Below are 24,243 nucleotides of genomic sequence, written 5' to 3'. Positions count from 1 at the left end.
AATCACAGATCTATCTGCAAGGAAAAGGTGGTAGTCAGAGGTAGATAAATTTATCCTTGTGCATGCAATTACGTACATTTTTCTGTTTTAGTAAAAATTACATGCATTTACATGAGACAGAGGTGTTAAAGAGGCTTATATTTAAGACAAATAAGCACAAAAGTAAACTCCAGATAATCTACGATTAACTAGACTAGGATAACACTCCTACACTTAAGTTACTCCACAAAACAGTTCCTTAATAAATGCACAACATGTCTTATGGGAGATAAGGTCAGGTTCATAGTCCTGACTCCACAGCCTGTGTTATTTTGTTTATACACATATATATGCCTGTAGAACTGAGCAAGGCAAAGCAGGGCTGGAGTCCCATGACCTAACATCTAAACAGATGTCTACTCTTTTCTCCAAGGTTTTCTCCTTAAGCTTCCTCTACAGTCACTCGCAGAAGAGTCACCTTCCACTAAGTCTCCCCTTGGCAGACAAATACAATTAGGCAAGACGAATTCCACCCTTAACAAGAGCTGTTCACTAAATCAGCTAAGCACTTAACAGCCAAACAGTGTAGTGAAAACAACTGTCCCTAATAATATTAAACAGGCTGTAACTGAACTCATAGCAAGAACGTGGCAAGCAATAATTCCTCCAATTCCTCTCATTTGTTCCTCAGGGTTTCCCACTGTGACTTGCTGGTTTAGACCTGTCATGTTTAGACTGTTAATTCTCTTCAGGCTGGGAACTGTTCATATTACTTACCTAACCCAGCACTTGTGCCACAGTTTAATCTCAAACACTTGTATTAGTTGCAGGTAACTCCACCCTGAAAGCTAGTCTACCTTTCAGCAATTATCTCTGTGATAATTAACTCAGTACATATACCAAGTTAACTGAAAACAGAGAAAAAAGACATCTGAAGTGTGAGACAGGCTGTGCACAGAAACGTTGGACTGTGAGAATAACAAAAGGCAGTATGTCTAGAGACAGGCAGGCACGGTGGTACTCTTCCTGCTCGACCCCAACTCCAGCCTTAGCGCCATCCCCACACCTCAGCACCCCAGCCTTCATTTGCACCTGTGTTTCATGATTCAGAAGTAAAATATCCTCTTATCTGGAGGTTTATTTTGCAATCATTCCAGCATGAGGCCAGAATATGGGCCTAAGGTACAATTCTTCTGATTGAGCATCTTGGCATTTGAGTTGTCATGTAGATGGTATGAGAGTTTATGTCTTTAGAGTCCTCCCATCCGGTCCTAATCATAGCCCATGGGAGGTGGAGGCCAGGGTGGAGGACAGAAAGAGAGAGATGAGAAGAGACCTGCAGTCTCCAAAAGCCTAGCCTAAGAGAGCTGGTTGCACACGTTTAATGTGAATTAGGCATTTAGCAATCAGCTCAAAAGCTTAAACAGGAAACGTTGCTCAAATAAGTGGAATTTTTTTTTTTTTAAGATCCAGAGTTTCACCCTGTCTATTTATTTCCTTCTCTGTAAAGGCACATAAACAGGTTCTTGTCAAAAACCTAAGCGAGAGTTTTGCCCTCCTGCCTTCGCCTGCCCCACTGCGCTCCACACCCACACACGCACACAGTGACTGACCGTACGTGAATTATCAGACTGTGGAGTCGCTGAAATGTGACGACTGTTTCCCATAACAAGGTCCTGAAATAAAGAAAGTCCGTCAGCTCTCCGGCATTTATCACGGTACCTTTCTGTAGGAAAAGAAAAGAGTCTGAACGCTTTTATAAAGGCTTGAACAGCATATGCTGTACTTTTCAAGACACGAAACGTAACTCTTAACAAGTTGAATGCTGACTATTAGATGTCCTTGTGCATTTGTACAGGGGAAAAAAAATGAAAAAACAAAGTCTTTCAAGCCCCTTGTGAAGTTTAAGTGAGGGTTTGAGTGATGACCCTTAACATTTTAAACATCCTTCCATAAAATATGAAGGAAGTCTACCATTTCTTTCCATAAATAATACCTTTCAAAGTTTTACTCATGCCTGGAATGGATTCCGTATTTTAAGTGAAGTAAACATTGTTTCATAATCTGAGGAGTGCCAAACAACAAAATATTTCCCCTCTAATTTACTTCTGTTACATAACATTAGTTTATAATGTAACAGGCAAGTGAGTGGAAAACATCCAGCAGCCCAATTTTTAAGGTATCTTACTAGATCAGCAGTAGATACAGGGGATTTAAAAAAATTTTTTTTTTTTAATATGAGATAAGGAAAGATTAAAAAAATTTTATGATTATAAACAAATTAAAACAATTTAAACAATTTTTTTAAAAATTAACGATTATAAACAAACTATAAACAAATAAAAATTAGTGATAAAAACTGACCTATCAAATTTAATAAACCGTTTAGCTAAGGTTTAGACATGCTCTGAACTAACGCTAAAAGCGAACCTAAGGCCATTTGAAACAGCTCCCGCAGATCTGCAAACCTGCTGCTGATTATCCCAAACTAACAAACAGGAGGACTGGAATGTTAAACATATCACACAAAGCAAAGGGGAAAAACGACTTTTTGTCAAGGTCACGCTACCTAAACCGCAATACTTCCTTGCAAATGCATTTTTTCCAGAAAGGGCAAACATAACTTCCCTTCTGCAAGGTCTGGAGCTTATTATTCTCCGTGATGATTCACACTGTACGATAACATTTCTATTTGAAAAACAGAACCAGTGCAACTTTAAAACAAGTACATATTTCCATTCAGGACACTGTAAATTTTAGTTGATGAGCTGTTCGAGCCTTTGAAGACCTATACAGTTGCTCTATTTGATAATATATACCCAGCTGCGTAGGTTGCTTTCCCCCTTTTATTACATCTGTGTCCTCTGGCTAGGATACCAGCATCAAGCCACTGAATCCTTATAAGACTCTCTATGTGGCCTGTGGCATATGTTAAGTCAAAAAGCAGGTAACAAAAAATATTACTGGAACTATTCATCAGTACTGGCAAAGTTTCAAGCCTAAGGTTTCCAAACAGTACAGCTTGGGAAGTGTTGATAAGACCCAGGCAGTAAACAGACGCTGAACAAATGTCTCAGGAATGGCAACGTGAAGTGACAATTCAAGCTAATTTACCACAATGAGATTATTTTATCTCTCTGCACTGCGAAAAATAATACGTCACCGCTGTTGTTAGTAAGTGACAGAATGAGGTGCTGCAGTCCCATGCAAGAGTAAGTAGTTCACGGGGAGGGGAAAAATGCTGCATGGGACGCATTCTTTGCATGGGTTTCTTCCATTGCTCACCAAGGCTAATGTTCATCAGTGAGAGGTTTTGAGTAGTCACCAAGCCGTATCATAGAATCATAGAATCATAGAATTGTTGAGGTTGGAAGGGACCTTTAAGATCATCGAGTCCAACCTTTAGCCTACCCTGACAAGAGCCACTTCTAAACCATGTCCCTAAGTGCCCCATCTACCCTTTTTTTAAACACCTCCAGGGATGGTGAATCCACCACCTCCCTGGGCAGCCTATTCCAATGTTTAATAACCCTTTCAGTGAAAAAATGTCTCCTAATATCTAATCTAAACCTCCCCTGACGTAACTTGAACCCGTTTCCCCTTGTCCTATCACTTGTCACCAGGGAGAAGAGGTCAGCCCCCATCTCTCTACAACCTCCTTTCAGGTAGTTGTAGAGGGTGATAAGGTCTCCCCTCAGCCTCCTCTTCTCCAGGCTAAACAACCCCAGCTCCCTCAGTCGTTCTTCATAAGGTTTGTCCTCCAGACCTCTCACCGGCTTTGTAGCCCTTCTCTGGACACGCTCCAACACCTCAATGTCCCTCTTGTAGCGAGGGGCCCAAAACTGAACGCAGTACTCGAGGTGGGGCCTCACCAGTGCCGAGTACAGGGGGATGATCACTTCCCTAGTCCGGCTCACCACACTATTCCTGATACAGGCTAGGATGCTGTTGGCCTTCTTGGCCACCTGGGCACACTGCTGGCTCATATTCAGCCGGCAGTCAACCAACACTCCCAAGTCCTTTTCTGTCGAGCTGCTTTCAAGCCACTCTGCCCCAATCCTGTAGCGCTGCATGGGGTTGTTGTGTCCCAAGTGCAGGACCCGGCATTTGGCCTTGTATCCACACACTACAAAAAAGGTTGCGTGCTGTCCACAAAGCATGCTTTAGCGTGGCTTAGAAACAGTCAGTATGAAGGAAGACAGTTAACTTACTCCAAGGGCAAGAGGCAAAACAGCTTTATGGTGTCTTCAGGCACAACCATTAGTCTCACTGATGACTGTAAGCATGTAATGAGAACGTTTCTGAGAAGATGATCTCCCGGAAGCTTTCTCACCGTGCACACTCTTGGTGTGTGAGGAAAATGCCACGTGATCTCTGCGCATTCATACAGTCACAGAGCTGCATTTAGACCTGAGCAATTATCTACTGTACAGTTCTCCTCCTAAAAGCTCTGTTTCAAAAACATCAGCTTTTAAAAATTAATCACTCCCAGCCAGAATAGCGTTTAATCAACATTCACTAATTTGCTGTGTCTCACTTTGTGAGAAGGTGGTGGTCATCATTATAATTGCCTAAGAGGTATTCTCGGAGATGAAAGTTTCTTGCCTTTCCCACAAAATTTTTGCCAGTATCTTCTCACACTAGCTTGGAAGAGCCCTGAAAACAGACAGTAATGCTATATACAAGTTGGGACAAAATGGTTTTTAAATAACAGGACGAAAACATATATATTAGCTAACAAGTTTTAAACCATCAGAGCAGACAGAGCACACTTCGTCTCCACGTGTTGGCCAGCCAAGAGAATTCTGAGTTTCTCTTTGCATTGGAGAGTCCTCTTAAAGACTTTTAAACACACCCACTAAGATGAGGTATATGATGCGTTAAACCCATCTTTTTCTCATCTAGACTAGGCATCATAGTTTGGTACTGCTTGTCGGATATGGATATGTTTTGGAAAACCACTTAAGTCATCAAACTGATTTCCGGTAAATCACTTAGCAGCCTTGACTGCAACCTGCACTGGTTTTCATGTCATGCAACAAAGCTGGGCAGCCCTACAATCCACCCTTGCTTTCCCAGTACTGCCCAGTCGTTTCCTCCTTCTCTTCTTTGCCTACAAACACGTATTCACGCACAGATCACATTTCCCATTACTATTACATTTCCAATACTATGTATTGATACTACAGTAACAGGAAAAATTTAAATAATACCTTTGTCCTGATAGTGACCCTAAGATGTCTCTATAGCATCTAGAGGTTGTTTGATTATTCAGCAAAACCCAGTCTGCAACTGTATTTCAGCCTGAATTGACACAGCGACAAGGGTGTTGACCAGTGACCTAAACAAATCTATGTCAGGACATTTGAAGTGCCCTCAGCATTCAAAGCATCTGCAGTGGGCTGGCACACAAGAGATACAGAAGACCCATGCCCTTTTGAAGTCAGAGGCCACATGGTTTTGTGAGACAACATAGGATGTGTCTATGTGTCAGCAGTTAAGTCCTCTGTTTGAGATAAAATCCACGGGAGTTCAACTCATAGAGCTAGAAGATGCACTTCTAGATTTGCAAGTCCTTCTTCAGATCTGAGAGACAGCTAACACCTAATAACTGTGATAGCTATTTTTCTGATCAAATAACAAGCTTTCTACTTTTCAGTGAGCTGAGCTCCAACTCAATTTCAGAAGAATATAAGTAACCTATATTCGTTCAAGGGAAACACACCTCGGATCAGGAAACACTGCTGAACTGACACACAGATTTATTAAAAGCTGTATTACATAGTTATGGCTGTTTAAGTGCCTTCTTATTCAAAATGGTTGTCAGATATCTTTCCTACAGAAGAGTAATGCCTAACAGTATAGTTAAACTAACTTCATTTGGTGTCTTTCTGTTTTCCCTTGATACAAATCTAGTAGCAATGAAAAATTCCTCTGTGTATTCCTGACCAAAATATGGATGTCTTTTATTAATCCACTGAAAATGCATGTCACTTCTAAACATTAACAATTTTAGTTCAAAGCAAAAATACTACATTTTTATGCTTCCTAGTGAATTCATGCTTTCCTTAATGTTCCATGTCTGTTCTTCAAGCTGAGATCCTTCCGCGGAGACAAACCCATCATAAAACCTGATGCCTGGGTAGCACATTCCTAATTCAGATTGAAAGCTTTTGCTGAATCCATGTGCGTGTGATGCTTTGAAGAAACATGCTCTCCTAATTACATCCTTTCAGCAAACAGCTGGAAGAATAAGCAGGTGAATGCTGTAAAGTCTGCTCTTATTATAACTAAACAGTTTTCCAAATTAAGAATGGGCAGTTACATATATGCAGACATCACAAAGTCTGCCTCAGAAAAAGCCAGTCATGTCTTTGTTTACCCTGTTTTCCCCATTTTTCTTCAGCACATAGAAGTTAACCTGTTGATTCACCAAGCAAGTCCCTCATCCACTCTCAGTATACGGCAAGCCAGATGTTAATCAGAGCCCTATTGAAGTGTTATGCTAGAGGACAAGACAATTTCATACGGTTTAGCTTATGTTGTTCCTGCTTCTGCTTCTCTTTCAACTTCTAACACCTCCTTTCAGATGAAGGAACTGAAGAAATTTGTCATCTTTTCTTCCACCTACACCTTTTACAGCCACATCTTCTCTGTGTGCAGGTCTGCAGACAGTGTGCGAGGTTTCTCAGAGCCATCCATATTTCTACCACTGGATTAATAAGAGCAACTCACAGCTTTCCAGCTGCACATGGCAGAGGAAAGTGCTTTTGCTAGTGATGTGACAAACTCCCTGCAGGTTTCAAACATCTGCGAGATTCTGTACCACCTTCTGTCATTTTTTTTTTTTTTTTAACTGTTCTGAATTGTCCCCAAACCACCTGAGACAGGAGCCCAAGCCTAACCACTGCACAACTCTTATTAATGTGTTAGTATTAATTGAAGCATTAAAGGATAATAAAGTGGCAATTCAGAAATATCTTTACATCTATTCTTTAAATTCCTCCCAAGTGAAGGTTACTGGACAAGTGATGATGAGGCAAATTCAGCTTTAATGATATTTTCCTTCCAAGATATTTCAGTTCTGAATTCAGATGAGAGCACAGTGTCAAGGCTATGCTGATAAGTAAAGGCTGAGCATTGCTTTCTAGAGATAAAAAAGGTGAGAGTTGATGTTGATTGTCACTGGTCTCTCGCTGTTTCCCAAGGACACTGACAAAAAGCATAGCACTGGCCTGCCCACAGGGTCCCATACACAGAGTAACTGGGACAGTGCACTCCCAGTGTTCAGACCATCCAGCTGAGAATGGGGGTGAAGTGAAACTGAACTAAATCACACGCATTTGGAATGGTTGTTCGGAAAGTTCCAAGAGATTTGGGAGAGGCTGTTTCTGCCATCACCAGACTTCCTCAGGTTTGGTCACAAAAAGAGTAAAAAGCGTCAGGTCTTTAGGGTTTTCCTCACACGAATGCTCTGCCAAACTGTTGGGGTCTCCAGCTAATTCACACCTCGCTTTAAGAACGGAAGAGGTGTATCTATTCCATGTATCCTTGTAACTCCACACCGATATTCACCGCTTCCAGGCGTGTGGTGTGAGGTAGCTGTGACCATCGATCGTTTCAGACGGACCCTGATGTTGCATGATTTCCAGCACCGTCCTCCTCTGGGCAACAGCTGTGCAACGCTGAGGGCAGAGTCCTTCAGGCTCTGGGGGTAAAGCTCTCACTTCTGGAAGCTGTGGTGTTTGTCAGCCTTCCAGCCCCTCACTTTGGCAAGCTTTAGGACAGGACTGGAGATGAATTCTTCTGGTCCGGCTTTTAGAGTTTTCTTTAAAACGGCCATCAAAGCGCATCACTGCTTGACATAGCAACAAGGTGGCTGATTAATGATACCTACTAGTCACTTCAGTCCTTGGTGTCTTTAAGCTCTGTCAATGAACAGACCGGTGCTCAAGTTCTTTGTGCCTCATGAGTCATTAAAATTGAAGCTATAACATGAAATAGAGCAAGTTGTTGTCGCCATTGTTTATTAGTGCAGAAACTCCCAGAAGGAGCATTTGTCATCACAATCTAAAAACATTCACAGTATTGCCAGGGGAAGAAAAAAAATATTAAAAAATATCACAACTGCAATCTGTAAGAAAGCTGAAGTACAACCATTCACAATGGGTTAGCCAGTCTAAAGAAAAAGCAGCAACAAGCTGATTGCTTTTCAGAGCACGAACAACATATTCTTATGACAGTCTTGGTTTTCTCTTCTAAGCAAATCTATTGCTGGCAAAAGGTGTTGGACTGGCTGCCTAGGAGATCAAACTCACTCACTTATCCATATGCAACACAATTATCATTCATAGTCCAAATTTTTATTTCATTGCTGTGCTTCAATCATGACCTACACGAGCACCGTTCAGCCACGGCTGGACAGTACCGTAGCCTCTGTGCCTGCTCATTCCTTGCGCATTCTCATGAGAAACAACATGTTATTTCATTTTGGAGAGGCTTAACCAGATGCTCCGATGCCAATAACTTATTTCACAAAACCATGAGATGTAAACCACGGGACCATTGCTGTTCGAGGGCATGGATCCCACCAGATCCTGCAGTGGGTAGTGGATAATTATTTCTGTCCTGACTACGAGACAAAACTGGAAAAGAAGAGACAAAACTGGAAAAGAAGTCCTAGTCAGTAATCACTAAGTACTGACAGAATTTGTTGAAGTGTTATTAGGTAGCTGAAAAGTACCTTCAACAGGGAAATTATCAGCTCATGTAGAACTCAGTTATGGTAGTATCTGTTTTGATAGGAACAGGAGAAAAAAAACCCTAGAATTTAAAACCATCTTTTAGCAGACAAAGAAATCAGAATAAATGGATTCCATGTACAGAGGTGGTTCATTTGAAATGTTGTCAGCATCTCTCATTTTTTTTTAAATTTTACTCTTTTTTTGGTTTAAAAAAGAAAAAAAGAAAAAGGTGCTATCTGCTGTGAATTTTCACAGGAAGAACGAGCAAGAACCCAAGAAAGAACCATTTACATCCTATCTACTCATTACTATTAACATCCCAGACTCAGAAAAGCAACCCAATGAGACAATGGTCTACAAGCCTAGAATAACTGTGTATCACCGATCAGCAAGTCCAGAGAGCGCTTTCTGCACTGCATAAAGCGTTGTTTCTGACAACAAACTTAAGAGGATTTCCCCCCTCCCCCTTTTAAAAATAGCTGGTCCTAATCAAAACAATAATTAAACATAAGCTGAAAATGTGTTTTATGCAAATATTAGTCAAGAAAGGTTCCAAAGCTATGAACCTTAATTACATGCACCACTAAATCTGAATGTGTTGCACAGGAGCACAGAAATAAGATACTTGTACATGTTAAGAGTAATAACCTCAGAAAGAAATCATGATTTAACTGTAGCACTTCTATTATATTCAGACAATTGTTATTTCTTCTCTCTGAAGGTACGGTTACAGCTAAGTGAGGGGGAACATGAGTTTAAATACTCTATGAATCAGAATGAAGATTAGGAATAAGCAGCTGTACTGAAAAAAGAACAGATTTAAGAAAAGGTTTTCTGACCAGATGTCCAAAGTCCCACCCCTACATCTTGTGAGAAAACAAAGCCTTTCTCTACTATAATTTCTCCCAATATCTGGCTGAGGAAAAAAAAACTAAAAACAGTAAAACACAAAAAACCCACAACACATCTTTGGAAATGATAGTGCCAAACTGTACTCTTGAGAGCTTGGGATCGGTCTTATTAAGCTGAATGTATCTAATGTACCTGTCGTGCATGTACCCGCTCATCCATCCGTGCAATCAGGCATATAATATCTCTTGAGTATGGTCAAAAAACAAATCCACAATATAAATACCTCAGATATTTTATGAAGCCCTTGTGAAGGATAGTATGTGCAGGTAGGTGCGTAACAACTGGATGTTTCTGTTGTTCTTCTGGGTGATGACAGTCTAACATCACCATCCGCTGGAGCATAACATTAATTCATACCCTAGAAAAGTACACGTGAAATTCTGTAACAGGGTCTGCATCTCTTCCGACTCATCAGTAGATGGATGAAACTGAGCGAAGGAGATACACCAGCCAAAAACTACAGTAAATTGCTTCTTAATCTTCTCTGTGGTGGTGCTCATTGAAACTTGTATTAAATATATTAATGTGTAATTCCTTTTTAAACTACTGCACACACAAAGAAAGCCCGAATCCTTTGCTTCTACGTAAGGTTTCTTTTCCTTTTTTGGTGTTAACACTTGGAAGCCAGCCTGTCAAAATACATTACTAGCCGTGCTCCCCTGTGCCTGTGGAGATGGCATGGCACTCGGCAAGGGGCTGCCAATGCTTTCGCAAGAGACTTTTGGTGTTTTCACCTTAATGTGCGATAAATCCTTTGGCCCAGAGAGAGTGCAGTGTCCATGTGGATATGGCATAAAGATCTGGAGGAATTCTCCCTTGTCATCTAATTAAAGTTAAATGCCATCCACAAGTTATCATCCCAAAATAGGCAGGACAACAGGGCAAACAAAATGCATTTGTTGGGGAAAAAAAATATTATTCATAATACTTGAACAGTCTATTGAGAATGTGCTAAAACAAACAGAGCGCTTAATCAGCAGAAATCAAACAGAGGGACTCTCTGATGTGGCAATGAGGAAGGAGGGTTTATAGCTTTCCCAGATTCGATAAGACTTGTTAGTGGCTCCAGTGTAATCCACATTAAAAGTGAGAAATTTCTCTTGAGAAAAAGTCACGCTGCCAGGAGATAACTGATTCTCTCCTGGGGCAAATTATCTCAGCAAGGATGCCTCATCCCTTGCATTTGATATATTTTTAACAAAATGCCTTCAGATTCCCTCTTCATCATTTGCAAAGGAGACGCACGTTTAGGAAGTGAGAGATTTTGAAGGCTGGAAGCTTATTACAGGACTTCAATTCTACTGCCCTCCCCCAGAGGAGGTCCCCAAGTTAAAGCTCATTCCCACATTAACTGCCAAAATAATGTCAGTCACTAACATTTTATTTTTTTTTTTCTCCTTTCTCCCTCTCTCCTCCTTACCCCCCAAAAAAACATTGTCCTTTGGTCTGACCGCTAAATCAAAGAGAGGGATTAAAACAACTCATTATCAATTCAAATTGAATTTGAGACACAGCTAAGACATAGGAGTTCTGAATTAGTCATGGAAATGCTGCATCTTAGGGTAATTTAAATGACCAGCTTTTTGTAATTACCTAGTGTACTGAAAATTGCCTAGAAGTTGCTATAGCTCATACATTATAAATGCTTGACAGGAAAAATCAATGGACTACCTATCTGCTACTTGAAGTACCAGTTCAGAGGGGTCAACTCATTAGCAGCTGTTGGTATTATTGGTTTGACCAGATATAATTTAGCATTCCAGTAGAAAACAAAACAAAACCATTTAAATTATTTTGTTTTCTTCCTTCTTTTGGCATTTTATTTCCCAGGAACTTCTGGCTGCTCAACTGAAAGGTAGAATGATACAGCCTAAGGGCAGCAAGTGGCAGTAAGACCCCAAACCGTAGGGTTTCCCACTTGTTTCCTGAGCTTCCCCTTGGAGGGAAAGCTTTTCAACAGACAAGACTCTGTGCTTCTGTGTGTACTGTGCTAGTGGAAGACCAACACCTGCCTTCTTTACGCTGTGGATTACAAAAATTCACATACAGTTAGGAAAGAGGGATGAGGAAGAACAAGGGAATGGGAAATGGCAGCTGGGGAAGGAAGGACTGGAGACAGTTAACATTTGTGTTAACACTTATTTTCAGGGAATAAAACCAGAAATTTTTTCAGATACTCATGTAGATCATCTGTGAACATTGAGAAATTCTGTCAACATCAAGAAATTGCAGTGCAAATAAGAAGAAAAGAACACAAAGAGAAGTTCTACAGAGCAGCCTCTGCCTTTGCTAACAGTTACATTAAGCTCCAAAAAAAGATGCCCCCTTACTAATGGCATAAACTGTTTTCATCCAGACTTGGGAAATGAATAGTCTGATTATCCGTAGAGGGACTGCATGAATAGCAACCATCTTAGCTTCCTCCCTCTTAGGCTACCAACATGACCCTCAAAGTTAATGTCACTTTAACTAAGGAAGTTTCACTGGGTTGCATGCATCGAATCTGAGTAATTTACTCCTCAGGGGCAAAACAAAACAAAAAAACTTTTAAAAAAATCAATAGTATTTTACAGGAAGATCATGTCTAATAGGCAATAATATAGGGCTTAACTGAATTCTTCATTAAGTTTTATTATCCTTCTTATTCAAATTACGTGTAAATCATGGGAGAAGAACTCCCTGGTACATCCTCTCATCAAATTGTAATCTAATTCTCCAAACATGCTTCAGTAAAGAATCTCAGATTAACTAAAATGGAAATGAACACTTACTGGTATCTGCGCACCCCCAAGCAGAATTATATTCCATACACGTGAAGGAATGAACACTGCAAAACCTTGAAGAAAAAAGCAAGCCACTTCAATTCAGCTGAAAACAAGTCAGTGAGAAGAGCGCTGGGTATCACTGAAAGAAGCCAAACTAAGCCAGTGGGAAGGTGTCAGGAGACTGGGTTTATTCTTCTCCATGCAGCTTTCCAGATACATACATGTATGTACTATTTTGCTTGGTTCCAACTGGCGGAAACAGAAGCGCCAAAATATCATAATCTCTATCACCTGTTTTTAGAGTGTTAATCACCTGGGTGCATAGCTAGTGAAAAACCTCCAGCAGCTTTTTTCCAGACAACTTTTCATAACAAAGCCTAGAAAAGTAGTAGAAGGCACAACACTACTTCTGCTCTGACACATCCACAAGATTTGAATCAGGAAAACTTGTCCGGCACTAAGAATTTTGAAGGAAAAAAAAAAAAAGCGCACCTTTAGAGGACCAATGCAAAAGCAGGTGTGTTATCGGTTCTGCTGAAACAATACTGAAGTTTATGGCTGAATTTCACCTAAACATGAACACGATTAAGAAAAACCTGAATGTAACTTTCTTTTGATACGTAAGCACACTTGTCATCATAGTATTTGAGTAGCATAACCTACTTTTTCCATTTTCAAATCTGGCAGAGTCCATTCCTTATCAAGCAAGATGTGTTATTGTTACAACGAATTCTGCATGATCAGTACCTTTTTAGGTATTATAAATCAGCTGAAAAACTATGCTCAATAATATTCAATATTTTAATAGTCATTAATCATTAAGGACTTGTATTTATCGATAATTATCCAGCACTAGATAATATAAGATATGGAATAAAATTAATTTTAGTAAAATAATATGAATATATATATATCAGTAAGAAAGATTTGGTTGCTATTTAATCATTTTTCATAATTATTTTGAACTTATTCCTGCTCTGGATAAAGATAAGTCCCATTACTCACATCAGGAATCCAAAATTTATACTTTCCTCTATTAGAGCCATCATATTAAGAAATGGCTGACACCTTTTGGAGTAGAAAAACTGCATAAGGTTTCAAAAGCACAGCGAAAAAAACCCATGTATCTGTACAGGGTCCAATCTCACTGCATCTTCCAGCTCTCTTAAATGGAGGGAACTAGGAGAAGGACAGAAAGCCGGAGGGTATTTAAAACATTTACATTCCAATGTTTATCTCTTATAGAAAGTGTTAGCAGAACAAAAGCTGGGATTTTGTAGAAGGTAGGCTTCGTTCTCTCACCATGAAGTTTCCCTAGACATAGCCAAGTGATATAAACTTCCTCCATAAATTAAAGCACAAACTCCACCTAGCTCTGTGAACTTGAACCGGAGCCTCTTTTTCAGAGCTGTGTAATGCTGCCAGTATCTGATTGCATTTAAGCCACAGTAGAAGATCACTCAGGTTGCGAAGTAAAGCACCCGGAAAGCTAGGAAATACTGAATTAAGGTTGCCAATGTCACTTTAATTTGCCCCCTTCACATACTGATTGATTATAAGCTTTACTTACATGACCGTGTTCAATTTCTTCCCAAAGCACCTATGATTCCGCAGTGCAATGAATACAGAGCACTCAACAAATCAATACCTTTTTTACTGAAATTAAGTGTTCATTAAATTTAACAGAAACAACTGCACTTGTGATATTACAGAAGTCAGTCAGCAGATCTCTTTTTGCACAACGCCTAGCAGCCCTGAATTGAAAACTTAACATCAGTTTCCCTGAAGCCCAGAGTTTCAAGAAGTCCTACTGAAGCTACAGGGAGCCGAGGAGGTCTCAGCACCCAAACGACCACCCTTTACAAAGAATTTTGATACATCAAGTCATACATTGTGTGTGCATGCTAGCGATTAGGATATCGACCTTTAATGCATCCTATACTGCTGGAGTTGCTCGGATAGTATACGTATATATAAAGAAAAACTTGAGCTAAGCAGTATTATAATTACTTGCACAGCTTAAGGAATTAGGGGTATTTTTATTATTTGTAATTAAGATAACCTTGCAAGGTCAATAGATAAGCTGTGGAAATGAAATGGCATCAGAACTAAGAACTAAGCATATTGTCAAATTGAGGAAGTTGATGAATGCCAACAGTTAATCAGGGCCACAGTGATGTTCTCAAGCACCAAGAGTTGGAAGAGATGACCTCCGGAGGTCCCCTTCAGTCTACATTACTCTATCAATGGCAGTGACAACTATCACCCATATATAACACCCTTGCTCAGACAGTCAGCTTTGAGAGAGCACTGACGCTTCTTCATTGCAGTGAAGATCTGTTTAGCGTGTCCTAACAGCACTAAAGGATGAGATTAATCCCCAGCACAGAGTTTTCCTCACAGGATCTGGTCCCAAGTAAAGACCTAACTTAAAGATTACCTAGAATGAGGCTTTACCTGCATTTTGAAATAATACAAAAGAGACAGTGGATTATTTTAATCTAAAGAGGTAGCAGCATGAGTAACCCTGAAGATGACTATGCACTAAAGCTGGGGAAAAAAAAAATACACTTTTCCACTTATTTTGTATGTAACACCATTTGTGAATGTATGGTTTCACCTCTTGTGCTACACACTAACATAAATACATCACACACTTTTTTTTTTTTTAAGGAAGAACACGTTCACATTCACATTTTCCTCCAAGAGTGTATTACCTAAATGCTGGAGCAAATTGGAATTGAGAAACACAGACATAGATGAGAGAGAATAGCAAAGTGTGGGAAAGGGATGGAAAAGATCTCTGCTTATGAGTTTCCTGCCCGATCGTCTGAAGTGGAAACAACAAAACCCTTATGAAAATTAGGGAAGGCTTCATGTTCCGGCCATGTGGTTTGTATCAGATGCCAACCTTTTTTAATTAGAGTAAAATCTTTTTTAAAGAAATCACATTAGTATTTTGCAGGGCCCGTTAGGATGCTTCTTTCAGGGTCACAGCCATATTTCAAAGGCACTTTGGTTACATTTCCTTTTCTACTTTGTGCTTCATGTACAGCATTAACAGGTACTTAGAGGTAAAAAATCCATCCATGAAGAACGGATAAAGTATCAGGACTCTTTCTTACTTGACTTTTATCTAAAATGAGTTCACTGTAAAAGAAGCATTTGCACCTTAATAGAAAATTAAGCTGTACAATTAACCAACATGCAGCTAAACTAAGACAACGTATGCAATTCTGTCTTACTGGCGGAGTGAAAATACATGGCTGTGGATCATAATGAAGGAAAATGTATGCCACGTACACAAACACAGATTATTTATCTGACACATTTTGAGAGGATAAATAGGACTTTAGTGAGTCCTTAGAAGTGCAAAACTGACTGCACTAGCTGAATGTCACCCAAGCAGACGAACCTAATCTAGGAGGCGACTGCCAAGGGCTACTTGAAAGGCTCATTTCCCTTTTAATCTCCCAGGGAGCTGAAGGTGCCAAGTGTCTCCCAGAAAAACACGGGCAGTCCACAGCCAGCTGTCTTCAGGATAACTGGGAGTCTCAACAGTCAAATCAAACATGACTAAGGTCTCAAGTGCTCCAGAGAAAGCAAAACCAACCCAGGACCTGAAAGTCCAAGAGCGCTTTGGCTTTCTGTCTAGTTATCCCTCTTGCTGACTACTTCTCCAGTCTCTATTTAACAAGCTATCTGCTATTCACTTAACCAAGGGGAACTAGATATGAGAATGATAGATGACCCAAGTTCTGATTAAATATCCTTCTCCTCTGGTATCGCTGTGATTAATCTGCATCACAGTTCAGCGGTTCAGATGCAATTGCTAGGTTGGGAGTAATGAAATTAGTGTTGTCTAGACAGCTGTGAAACTTCTAAGTTTATGAGGAAAATCGTATCAATACATAATTGTTACAAAAGTATTGGAGTCAACACAGTTAACAGAATGATCAATGCAAGAGTCAGCGTCTGTCATTTCCAATTACAATTTTAGGATGCCTCAGATTTTACTCCGACTCTTTCTCCTCGAGTTGTCTTGCACATACCTCATCTTCCTTCTCAACAGGTCTGCAATCAGGGGAATCTGTTTCTTTACACCGCAAGGCACAGAGGACAGCAGTGTTTCTCCTACATAGCTAAGTGCCGCTTACTACCACCTAGGTATTCTTATGTGGTGACACTCACCAAAGAGAAACAAAAAGAAGAAGATGCAAAAGCAAACAAAAGATCATTTCAGTTCAGCTGCTAGTCACCTCCAGAGCTCGGTGATGTAGGAACTGCTGAGATAGTTTTGAAAAAAACATAACAAAGGGAAAAAGAAAACCCCTCAACAGACGAATGTGAGAAATGAGGTGGAGCCAAGTGATCAGTTCATTGCTGGAATTACCAACTCCACAGAGAGATACTACTTAAAACCAGCCTTTAAATGAATTGCTGGCCCACTGCTTCCTTTTGCTGGATGCTACACTTCTGCATCAGGCGGCAGTATGTGCAATTTCCCATTTAGTATCACACCTTAATCACACAGCAGGTGGCAAACTCAAGTCAGAAGTTTACTAGCCAGCTAATTTGCCCTAGGTGCTGGCAAAGCACGGTTCCCAACCACAGCAGCTACTTCACAGCGCTGCACAGCCCTCCAGCCGGCAGACAGTGCCCGCTGAGCAAGGTTATTGGGAGTAGCTGCTCGGCAATTGCTGCGTGCCGGTCCCTGGAGCGGCCGCTTGCCTCCGCAGAGCTCAGACCAGTTGTTAAGACCATGAAGTCCATCTGCCCAGCTGCCTCACACACACAGGCAGCAGGCATCAGCGACAGAAAAAAAGAAAGTTCAAAATCCTAAGGGGCACAAACCTTAACCCTGTAATGGTATGTTTAAACAGACCAACACATTCAATTCTCTGTGTGCCATTGATACAACTGTGTATTGGGCTTGTAGGAGCTTTTAATGTACTTCATGTCTCTATAGAGGCTTACAGAAACTCTCCCCTAGAGAAGAGATGCTGAACACAAACCTCACTGATGCCATGGTTATGTACATGCAAAACACATTGAAACAAGACACAGCACTTAGGACAACGTGAGCAGCGCAGGGGATGGACACACAGAGCGATCAATCATTCTGGAAACCACGTCAGCCCCAGAAAAAAATCCTTTTGCAGCAACTCAAGACCTCTGGCCAGAGAAATGTTCACAATTCATTAACAATCAGTGTCAGCTCCACAGTTAGGAAAACAACTGTGAGCATATTTACCTTCTCCCTGTTCTTGTGTCTCATATTACGCAGTGCCCACCTGCACAGTTCAGCACAGAAATCTCCAAATCAGTATTTTCCACTAAACTGTCACAGCTCAAACCCACCTCATCCATGACTCAAGCCACCACACTTCAGTCTCTTGTGGCTGTGACACACAAGCACACACGTAGCCTGTCCTGCTAATTCTGCATTGGAGTGATCATCTTCGGCACAGGGTGACAGCAAACAGGAGGGGTGGCTGTGATGTCTTAGCCCATCACATCACCACGTTGGCTTATCTGCCAGTTCCCTCCATCATCACACAACATTAAAGGGCACATTCAGCAGAGCTGCAGGGTTTAGTCTTTAGGAAGCACTCTGCAGGAGTCTCAAATCCAGTTAAAGTCAACATGAACTAAAGATGCTCAGCACGCCATGAGATTTAAGTCACCAATTAATACGCCACATGCAGGGGAGGGGGAGTCAGCCCAGCACCAAAAAACTTCGTGCTGCAAAGTGGGTGCTCTGAAGCAACCAGGCACAAGGGCTCCAAAGAAAGAAAAATGAATCTGTCAAAGACCCCCATTGGGCCTCCTTCCTGCAAGGAGGCAGTAAGATAACCAGATCAGGTAGCTGTAATAGGGCCTGTTAATCAACAGGATTCCCGTTTTCCTTCAGTCTCCTGCAAAGGCACAGATCATTAGCAACACTACAAGCCCACAATCCATTTTGTTATTACAGCATGAGTAAGCGATAGGAGTTCGAACCAGCAGATCTTGCAGAAGGAACAGAGTGACATTTATTAGGGTTTGACCTCAAGGATAAATATTTCTGTCCTTACTCAGGGTGAACTACCAGTAACGTCAGAGGGGAGAACTACCACTAGCAACAGAGTGGATTTGGAGCAGCAGCAGAGCAAGATGGACCTTCAAAAGGGGAAACAATCAGTAGAATGGCATTTGCCTGGGAACAAAACTAATCTGGTAACATGCAAATCCTCCTTCAAAACCCCTAACAAAAAGAGACAGACGACTCACAAATACCTTCCAGTCCTCTGCGATTTACTCTTACCTCTGTGATGTTTTCTTGTATTTTCTCCTGCAGGAAAAGAACAAAATACAACTGAGATAAGAAGGCTCCACTGGTGAGGAGGAGAAAAGGAGAGGGTCAGAAATCAGGAACAATTAAGTGAAGTCACTTCTGCCATGAGAGTGACCCAGAAGAGTTGTAGCCATTCCCTTCTGCTAACCTCAGTGGTGGTTGCCACTAACTTCACTAGAAAAAGGTGTGTGTTTGCCTGTATGTGCATCTTGCCCTTTCTTTTTGGACGGGGTTGCTGCAGCTAGGAAAGAATGAGTTACTACTCTAAATGACTTAACAGGAAGTCCAAGTGGCAGAATCTTACTTCTACTTACTAGTAAAGTAGTTTTTCTGTCTCCATCCAGCAGATAAGTATGGCTTTATCTGTGGAGAGCCCACTAAGGTGGAGTGGTGGTGATGTGATGCATCCAACCACATTGGCTGTGGTGACTCAGTGGAAAACCCCAGGGATTTTACAGCAGCCTTGCTCTAAAAAGAACGTCTAGATCCTAGCAAGTTCTCTAGTCCACCAAATCCCAGATACCACACCACTTCGTTGCACGTATCTTGGGACCTAACTGACCTGAGCCCAGGACGAGGAATGGCAAGAGCGGATAAGCATAGTGACAGCACCTCTTCTCCTCCCCCACCCTTACACTACATCAATTGCAGCAAAGGCTGTAAATCTCTTACTCTTAGCACAGTGGATTTTGTCTTCTACAGCAGGCAATGGCACAAGTTGCTAATGCTCAGAGGAAGACAGTAGTCGTGAGCCCTGCTGCACAGTTACCCATGTGGCTATACAGTTAGCTGCAGAGGTGGAGTGGCACTGTATGTTGTCTGTGAGCTCTTGATCCTACAGCCACCTTTTCCAATGGCTTTGCACAGCGCCTGGCAAAACAGGGTGTGGATCTCACCTGAGCTCAGCTTTGCTTTTATGATTTAAAGTAAAACTAATGATCTCTAAACTTCACAAGTAGCGATGGGGACAAGTGTCAGGGTGGACTGTGATGCAGAGTGCAAGATCAACACCCTGTTGTTTAGCCATACGCTAACAGACGGTCCCCACCTTTTCAATGTGTAGGTAATATTGTTAGAATGAGTGTACTGCTACAAGCATCAACTTCTTATTTTTCATCTCTGATATTACCGCACATGGAAAATTGTGGCTAAGGGAGGCCCAGAAAGCCCAAACGAGGGGTACTGTTTCTTAAAAATAAGCAGCAAGATGGCAAAAAGGAATGTAGTGCTATTTTCTACTTAATAAGAAGCATGAATAATGTCTCCTGGCTCTCAAATGTTTCATCCAATATTACCTTTGGAAATTGTACTCATGCTTGTACCTGCTTCTGTATTCTGACCACGTTAGAATCCTCAAAATCCTAGATATTTACTTTAAAAGGATTTTAAAATATTTAATTTACACTTTACTGTGTGAAGAATTACTTATTTAAACTTGAACAGATGCAAAGGAGGAAAAGAGCAAACATTCATAGCAGCATCAAGATTCTAGCTTACTGGCATTCAGGATGCTGGCACATCCAAGCAGAAGCCCTCTTAGACATACTTGATTCTAAGGGAACTTTTAATTTTCATTTCAGAAGGGGGAAAAGAAGAAATTTCATTTTAAAGATCTAGATTCAGAAGTTTATATTCTGACAAATACAGAATTTCACTAAATTTTCTTGTGAAAAGAAAACGCTGAAAAAAAACCCACCTGAGTAGCCATTCCAGTCCAGGTTAACTAAAATACCTTATTCCCAAGAAATACAAATTTGTTTAAATTTTCATTTCTACTATATAACTTTTTAAATTTCAAATTAAGTTATTTACAAGTTAATTCTTTCCCCTGAAAGTATCTTATGGTGCCTCCCAGCACTATCAGAACTATTTTTTCCTTTATTAGTAATGCTAGTGACTTTCATATCATTTTATAAAGTGTTTCTCTTTCAGCCAAGCTTCACATTTGAGCAAAGACACCATTCATTAACTCCTGATTAGCTCAAATATCCTTGGATATTTTAAAGAAGTGACCCAGTCTTAGGGTGGTCTTCACATTTGAGTAATAACATCACTTTTCAGATCAGTCACACCTTTAATGCTCCTTTTACTCAAGAATATTTTTACTACGTTAAAAAAAACATGTACTATGACAGATGACAGTACTAGGAAAAAGGCATTTGCCTAGTCATAGGAGTTTTAAAAAACATATATACATTGTTTTTATTATTGTTGTTTATTGTTTCCACACCTGCAGTCCAATTACAGTCAAGGTTTACGTGTACCAAGTTAGTGATTGCATTTACCAGCACTGAATTTGCATGTTACAGTTGAAGAGAATATAACTAAAGGAACCCTTGTTTGTAGATTCAGTATCAGTACTGCATGCTCTTGCTTTACAAAGACCACCACCAGCAGCTTATGATATCCAGAAAAAAAAAAGTCCTGTATGCCTGAATTTCCAGCATTTCAAAACAAAGGTCTGACAATGGTACTCACCAACATTATAAAAAGATGGTATTGATAACTTAAAGCTGTTTCCAAGTATAGCCTTCAGCTTGCTTTTGGAAACAGACAATGTTGACATCTACCTGCTTTATGCTTACAAACAAACCACCGCTTACACCTGCCTTCCATTAAATGAGATCATTGCAAACAACGAAATGAGAGGGTGCCTCTTTTAACCCCAGAGCCAGCATGAGTGGTTGGCTGCCATCAGCAGCCATGTGTGAATGAACAAGAGGAAACTGGAGGGTGGGGCTTTGGGATTGCTTGGATTTATTTACTTATTTAAAAAAAACCATGCAGTACAAGCTATCCTGGTTTATCTCCCCGGGAGGAGTCTACGCAAAGAGGAACTAGCTGCTAAAGTGCCTTTAGCAGATGCTCTGGGATAAACCTGGAAACAGACATGTCTTCCAGTCAAGCTCAAGGGACACGTGATTTTCTGAACAAACCCAAGCTATCCCTCTTTCCCAGAAGGAAAAGAATGAAAGAGACCCAAAGGAGGTGGCATTACAGCTTCCCACACCTGCGGGCTGTCCGGTGCTCATACCTGCAAGAGGCTTGTTGAGATTACCAAATCTGTGTAAGTTCAGTTTCTTTTCCCACTGCACACGTGCCATGCCAGAACTGCCACATCCATTCAACTCCCATTACCTGCTGTGGAATGTATTACTCATAGGTCTACATTTAGTTAACATTAAAAAGAAAAAAAAAATTAGAACAAGGGAGATTTTTTTTTCATGCTGAAGAGAATTAGCAGGTGACTTACACTAGGTAGGCCCTATATTACTTGTGTAAACTAGAAATAACTTCACTCAACTGAATGCAATTACACCTGCACGAGTGTAGTATGGAGTGAGTCAGTCCTAGTACAAGAAGGCTGCTGGAGCCTAATGAAAGTAAACCCAGTTAGGAGTTTTAAAAACAGGTGCTTTGTAACAATCAAAACTAAACAAAGTGGTACGCAGGACAAAATTTCTGGCTCAGATGAGATGAAGTCAACAAGAGAGCTGAGCCCACTATTTCAGCGTCTGCTCTTCTGGGGATGGATGAATCCTTCATCTGACCAGAGGAACAACACAATATACTGGCCCAACATAAAAATTAGGACAGACTTTTGAAGGTATTTAAGCAGCAAGGTATAGCTAGCTACAGCTATACAGGCACTCAATTCCCATTCTAATAAACAGATGCACAAAATTTCTCTGTGCTTTGATGCCCACCAGCTTCTTCAAGGCTAAGTATCTGTTCCCAGGGTTATGTTTCTACCTTTGCCATTTAATTCTGGTGCACCCTCAGGCAAATCACTTTCTCCCTCTATTTCCCCTTCAGACTCTTCCATTAGTGTGTTAGCTCTTCAGGGTTGCGGCTCCAGCTATATGGGGTTTTGCACATCAATTTATGACAGTGGGGTACAACTGGAATCCAAATAACACTACTTTGGAGTTGTTGCAAAATGCTCCCACCCTTCCTGCGCATCTAGAAACCTGGAGATGGAGAGAATTTAATAGAAACACACAAAAACTGTGTCTGAATTTGGTAATGATGTTCTCAGGCCTTATTCTTCTGAGAGAGGTGAGTGAGATAATGTGACTGAGTAGGTACTTAGGAGTGAAGGCGGAGGGGTTGGGGGAATTAAGTAACTCTGCCAACTGCTCTGTTTTAGACCCATAATACAACTCAGAATATCAACTAGTTAGATGAGTTGCTCTTTCACTCCTACACAGCCTCTGAAGAATTACCTAAGCCACTTAAATTTTTTCACTCATAATAGTGGCTTGGTTAACACGGTGTTATTCCACATTTATTCCACAGGGTTTGGTATTAATGGCATCTTTTCAGTATATGGAGTAAAATTGTGGGTGCTGCAGGAGGATCTTTGCCTAACTTCATCCCTGGAAATTTATACTAAAATCTGAGAGTTAATGAGCATCACATTCTGCTCACACACTGCTGCTGCTAGAGACTAAGTGTTATATCTGCCCTTGGTAAGGTCTCTGCAGGCTCCTAACTTCAGTGCAGTGATCAGCCTTAGGCCACCAGCTGACAGATGTGAGGTTAACGACCTGAGGTACACACAGGTGAGTGCAGGTGATGTTTTTCAGTGAGTTAATGCTTCCCAGCTCAGGAATGCCAAGTGCCACAAGCATGCTTAAAGCCTGCTGAGATGGTCAAGTGACTCAGTTTTGCAGCTGCAGCTCAGAATCAGCCCTCACAGAGGCTTAATCTAACACATTCTGTTTTGCTTGGCCATTTCAATGGGTTCAGAGGGCGCACACCGTTGGTCAAAGCAGTTTAGCAAGCCAGATAGATCTTTTGAAGTCCTTCAAACTTGGTGGCCTGTGCTGTCCCCTTCGTACCACCAGTTGGCAATGCACAAGCCTGTATCTAACGCAGTGTCTGCTTTCAGGCTGGATCCGCGCTTCTTTGGGAAAAAGAGGGCAACGACTTTTTAGGGCACCAAGAGACTAGCTAAAGTGAACCTGTTTTTAAATCACCTGTGCAGTGGTTTAAAAAGATATTGCCCCCAGCCTCCTTGCGTGCGACGCCCTACCATGGGTTAGCACCCTCACAGCATGGCTGGTGGATGCGAGTGCATCCCTGGGCATCGGCTGCTTCTGTGCAAAGTTCAGCCTTTTGGCTTAAAAAGCCAACAACGGTGGCTTTAAGCAAAGATGCTGGGTTTCGTACTGCCATCTCTGCGTCAGAGAGGCAAAAGAAACTACCAGGACATTAACTCTTGCAGCTGATGCAGCCTCGCCAGAGCTTGCCTGCCGTTACCCTTATTTTTGTCACCGACATCGGTAAACATGATCAGAGCTACGTGCAGAGAAAGGAAACTCCTGCTTGAAGAGGAACATTTTACAAATGCTACTTCTTCAGGGGAACCACAATTGTTAAAGAAAACAGTTGCCACAAGCAAATATTTAAAATGAGTTATTCATAGGCTGGAGGAGAAAGAGGGACTTTTCCTCTTCTATATTTAGAAGCTTTATAATTAGCATGTAGAAGATGTGAGTGG

The 24,243-nt window shown here is 41.0% G+C and overlaps 1 protein-coding gene across 12 annotated transcripts in view; it reads right to left on the bottom strand.

The window, feature by feature from the left end:
• Positions 1-24,243, bottom strand: part of PDE1C (phosphodiesterase 1C) — a 301,021-nt gene that overhangs the window by 150,959 nt on the left and 125,819 nt on the right. For 5 of the 12 annotated variants that reach the window (XR_012585568.1, XR_012585567.1, XM_074575507.1 and 2 more), the window contains one exon: positions 18,708-18,734. The exons of 5 other annotated variants lie outside the window; for them this stretch is intronic. Coding sequence is in view for 5 of the 7 variants with exons in the window: in XM_074575507.1 (XP_074431608.1) it covers positions 18,708-18,734 (27 nt within the window). In the remaining 2 variants the exon portion in view is untranslated. Of the gene's footprint in view, positions 1-1,592; positions 1,656-18,707; positions 18,735-24,243 lie in introns of all 12 variants that reach the window. 2 more of the 12 variants (XM_074575504.1, XM_074575503.1) reach the window with 1 other exon arrangement.

This window comes from Larus michahellis, chromosome 2 (genome assembly GCF_964199755.1).
Source record: "Larus michahellis chromosome 2, bLarMic1.1, whole genome shotgun sequence".
Taxonomy (NCBI): domain Eukaryota; kingdom Metazoa; phylum Chordata; class Aves; order Charadriiformes; family Laridae; genus Larus; species Larus michahellis.
This window is presented reverse-complemented; position numbering and strand designations above follow the sequence as displayed.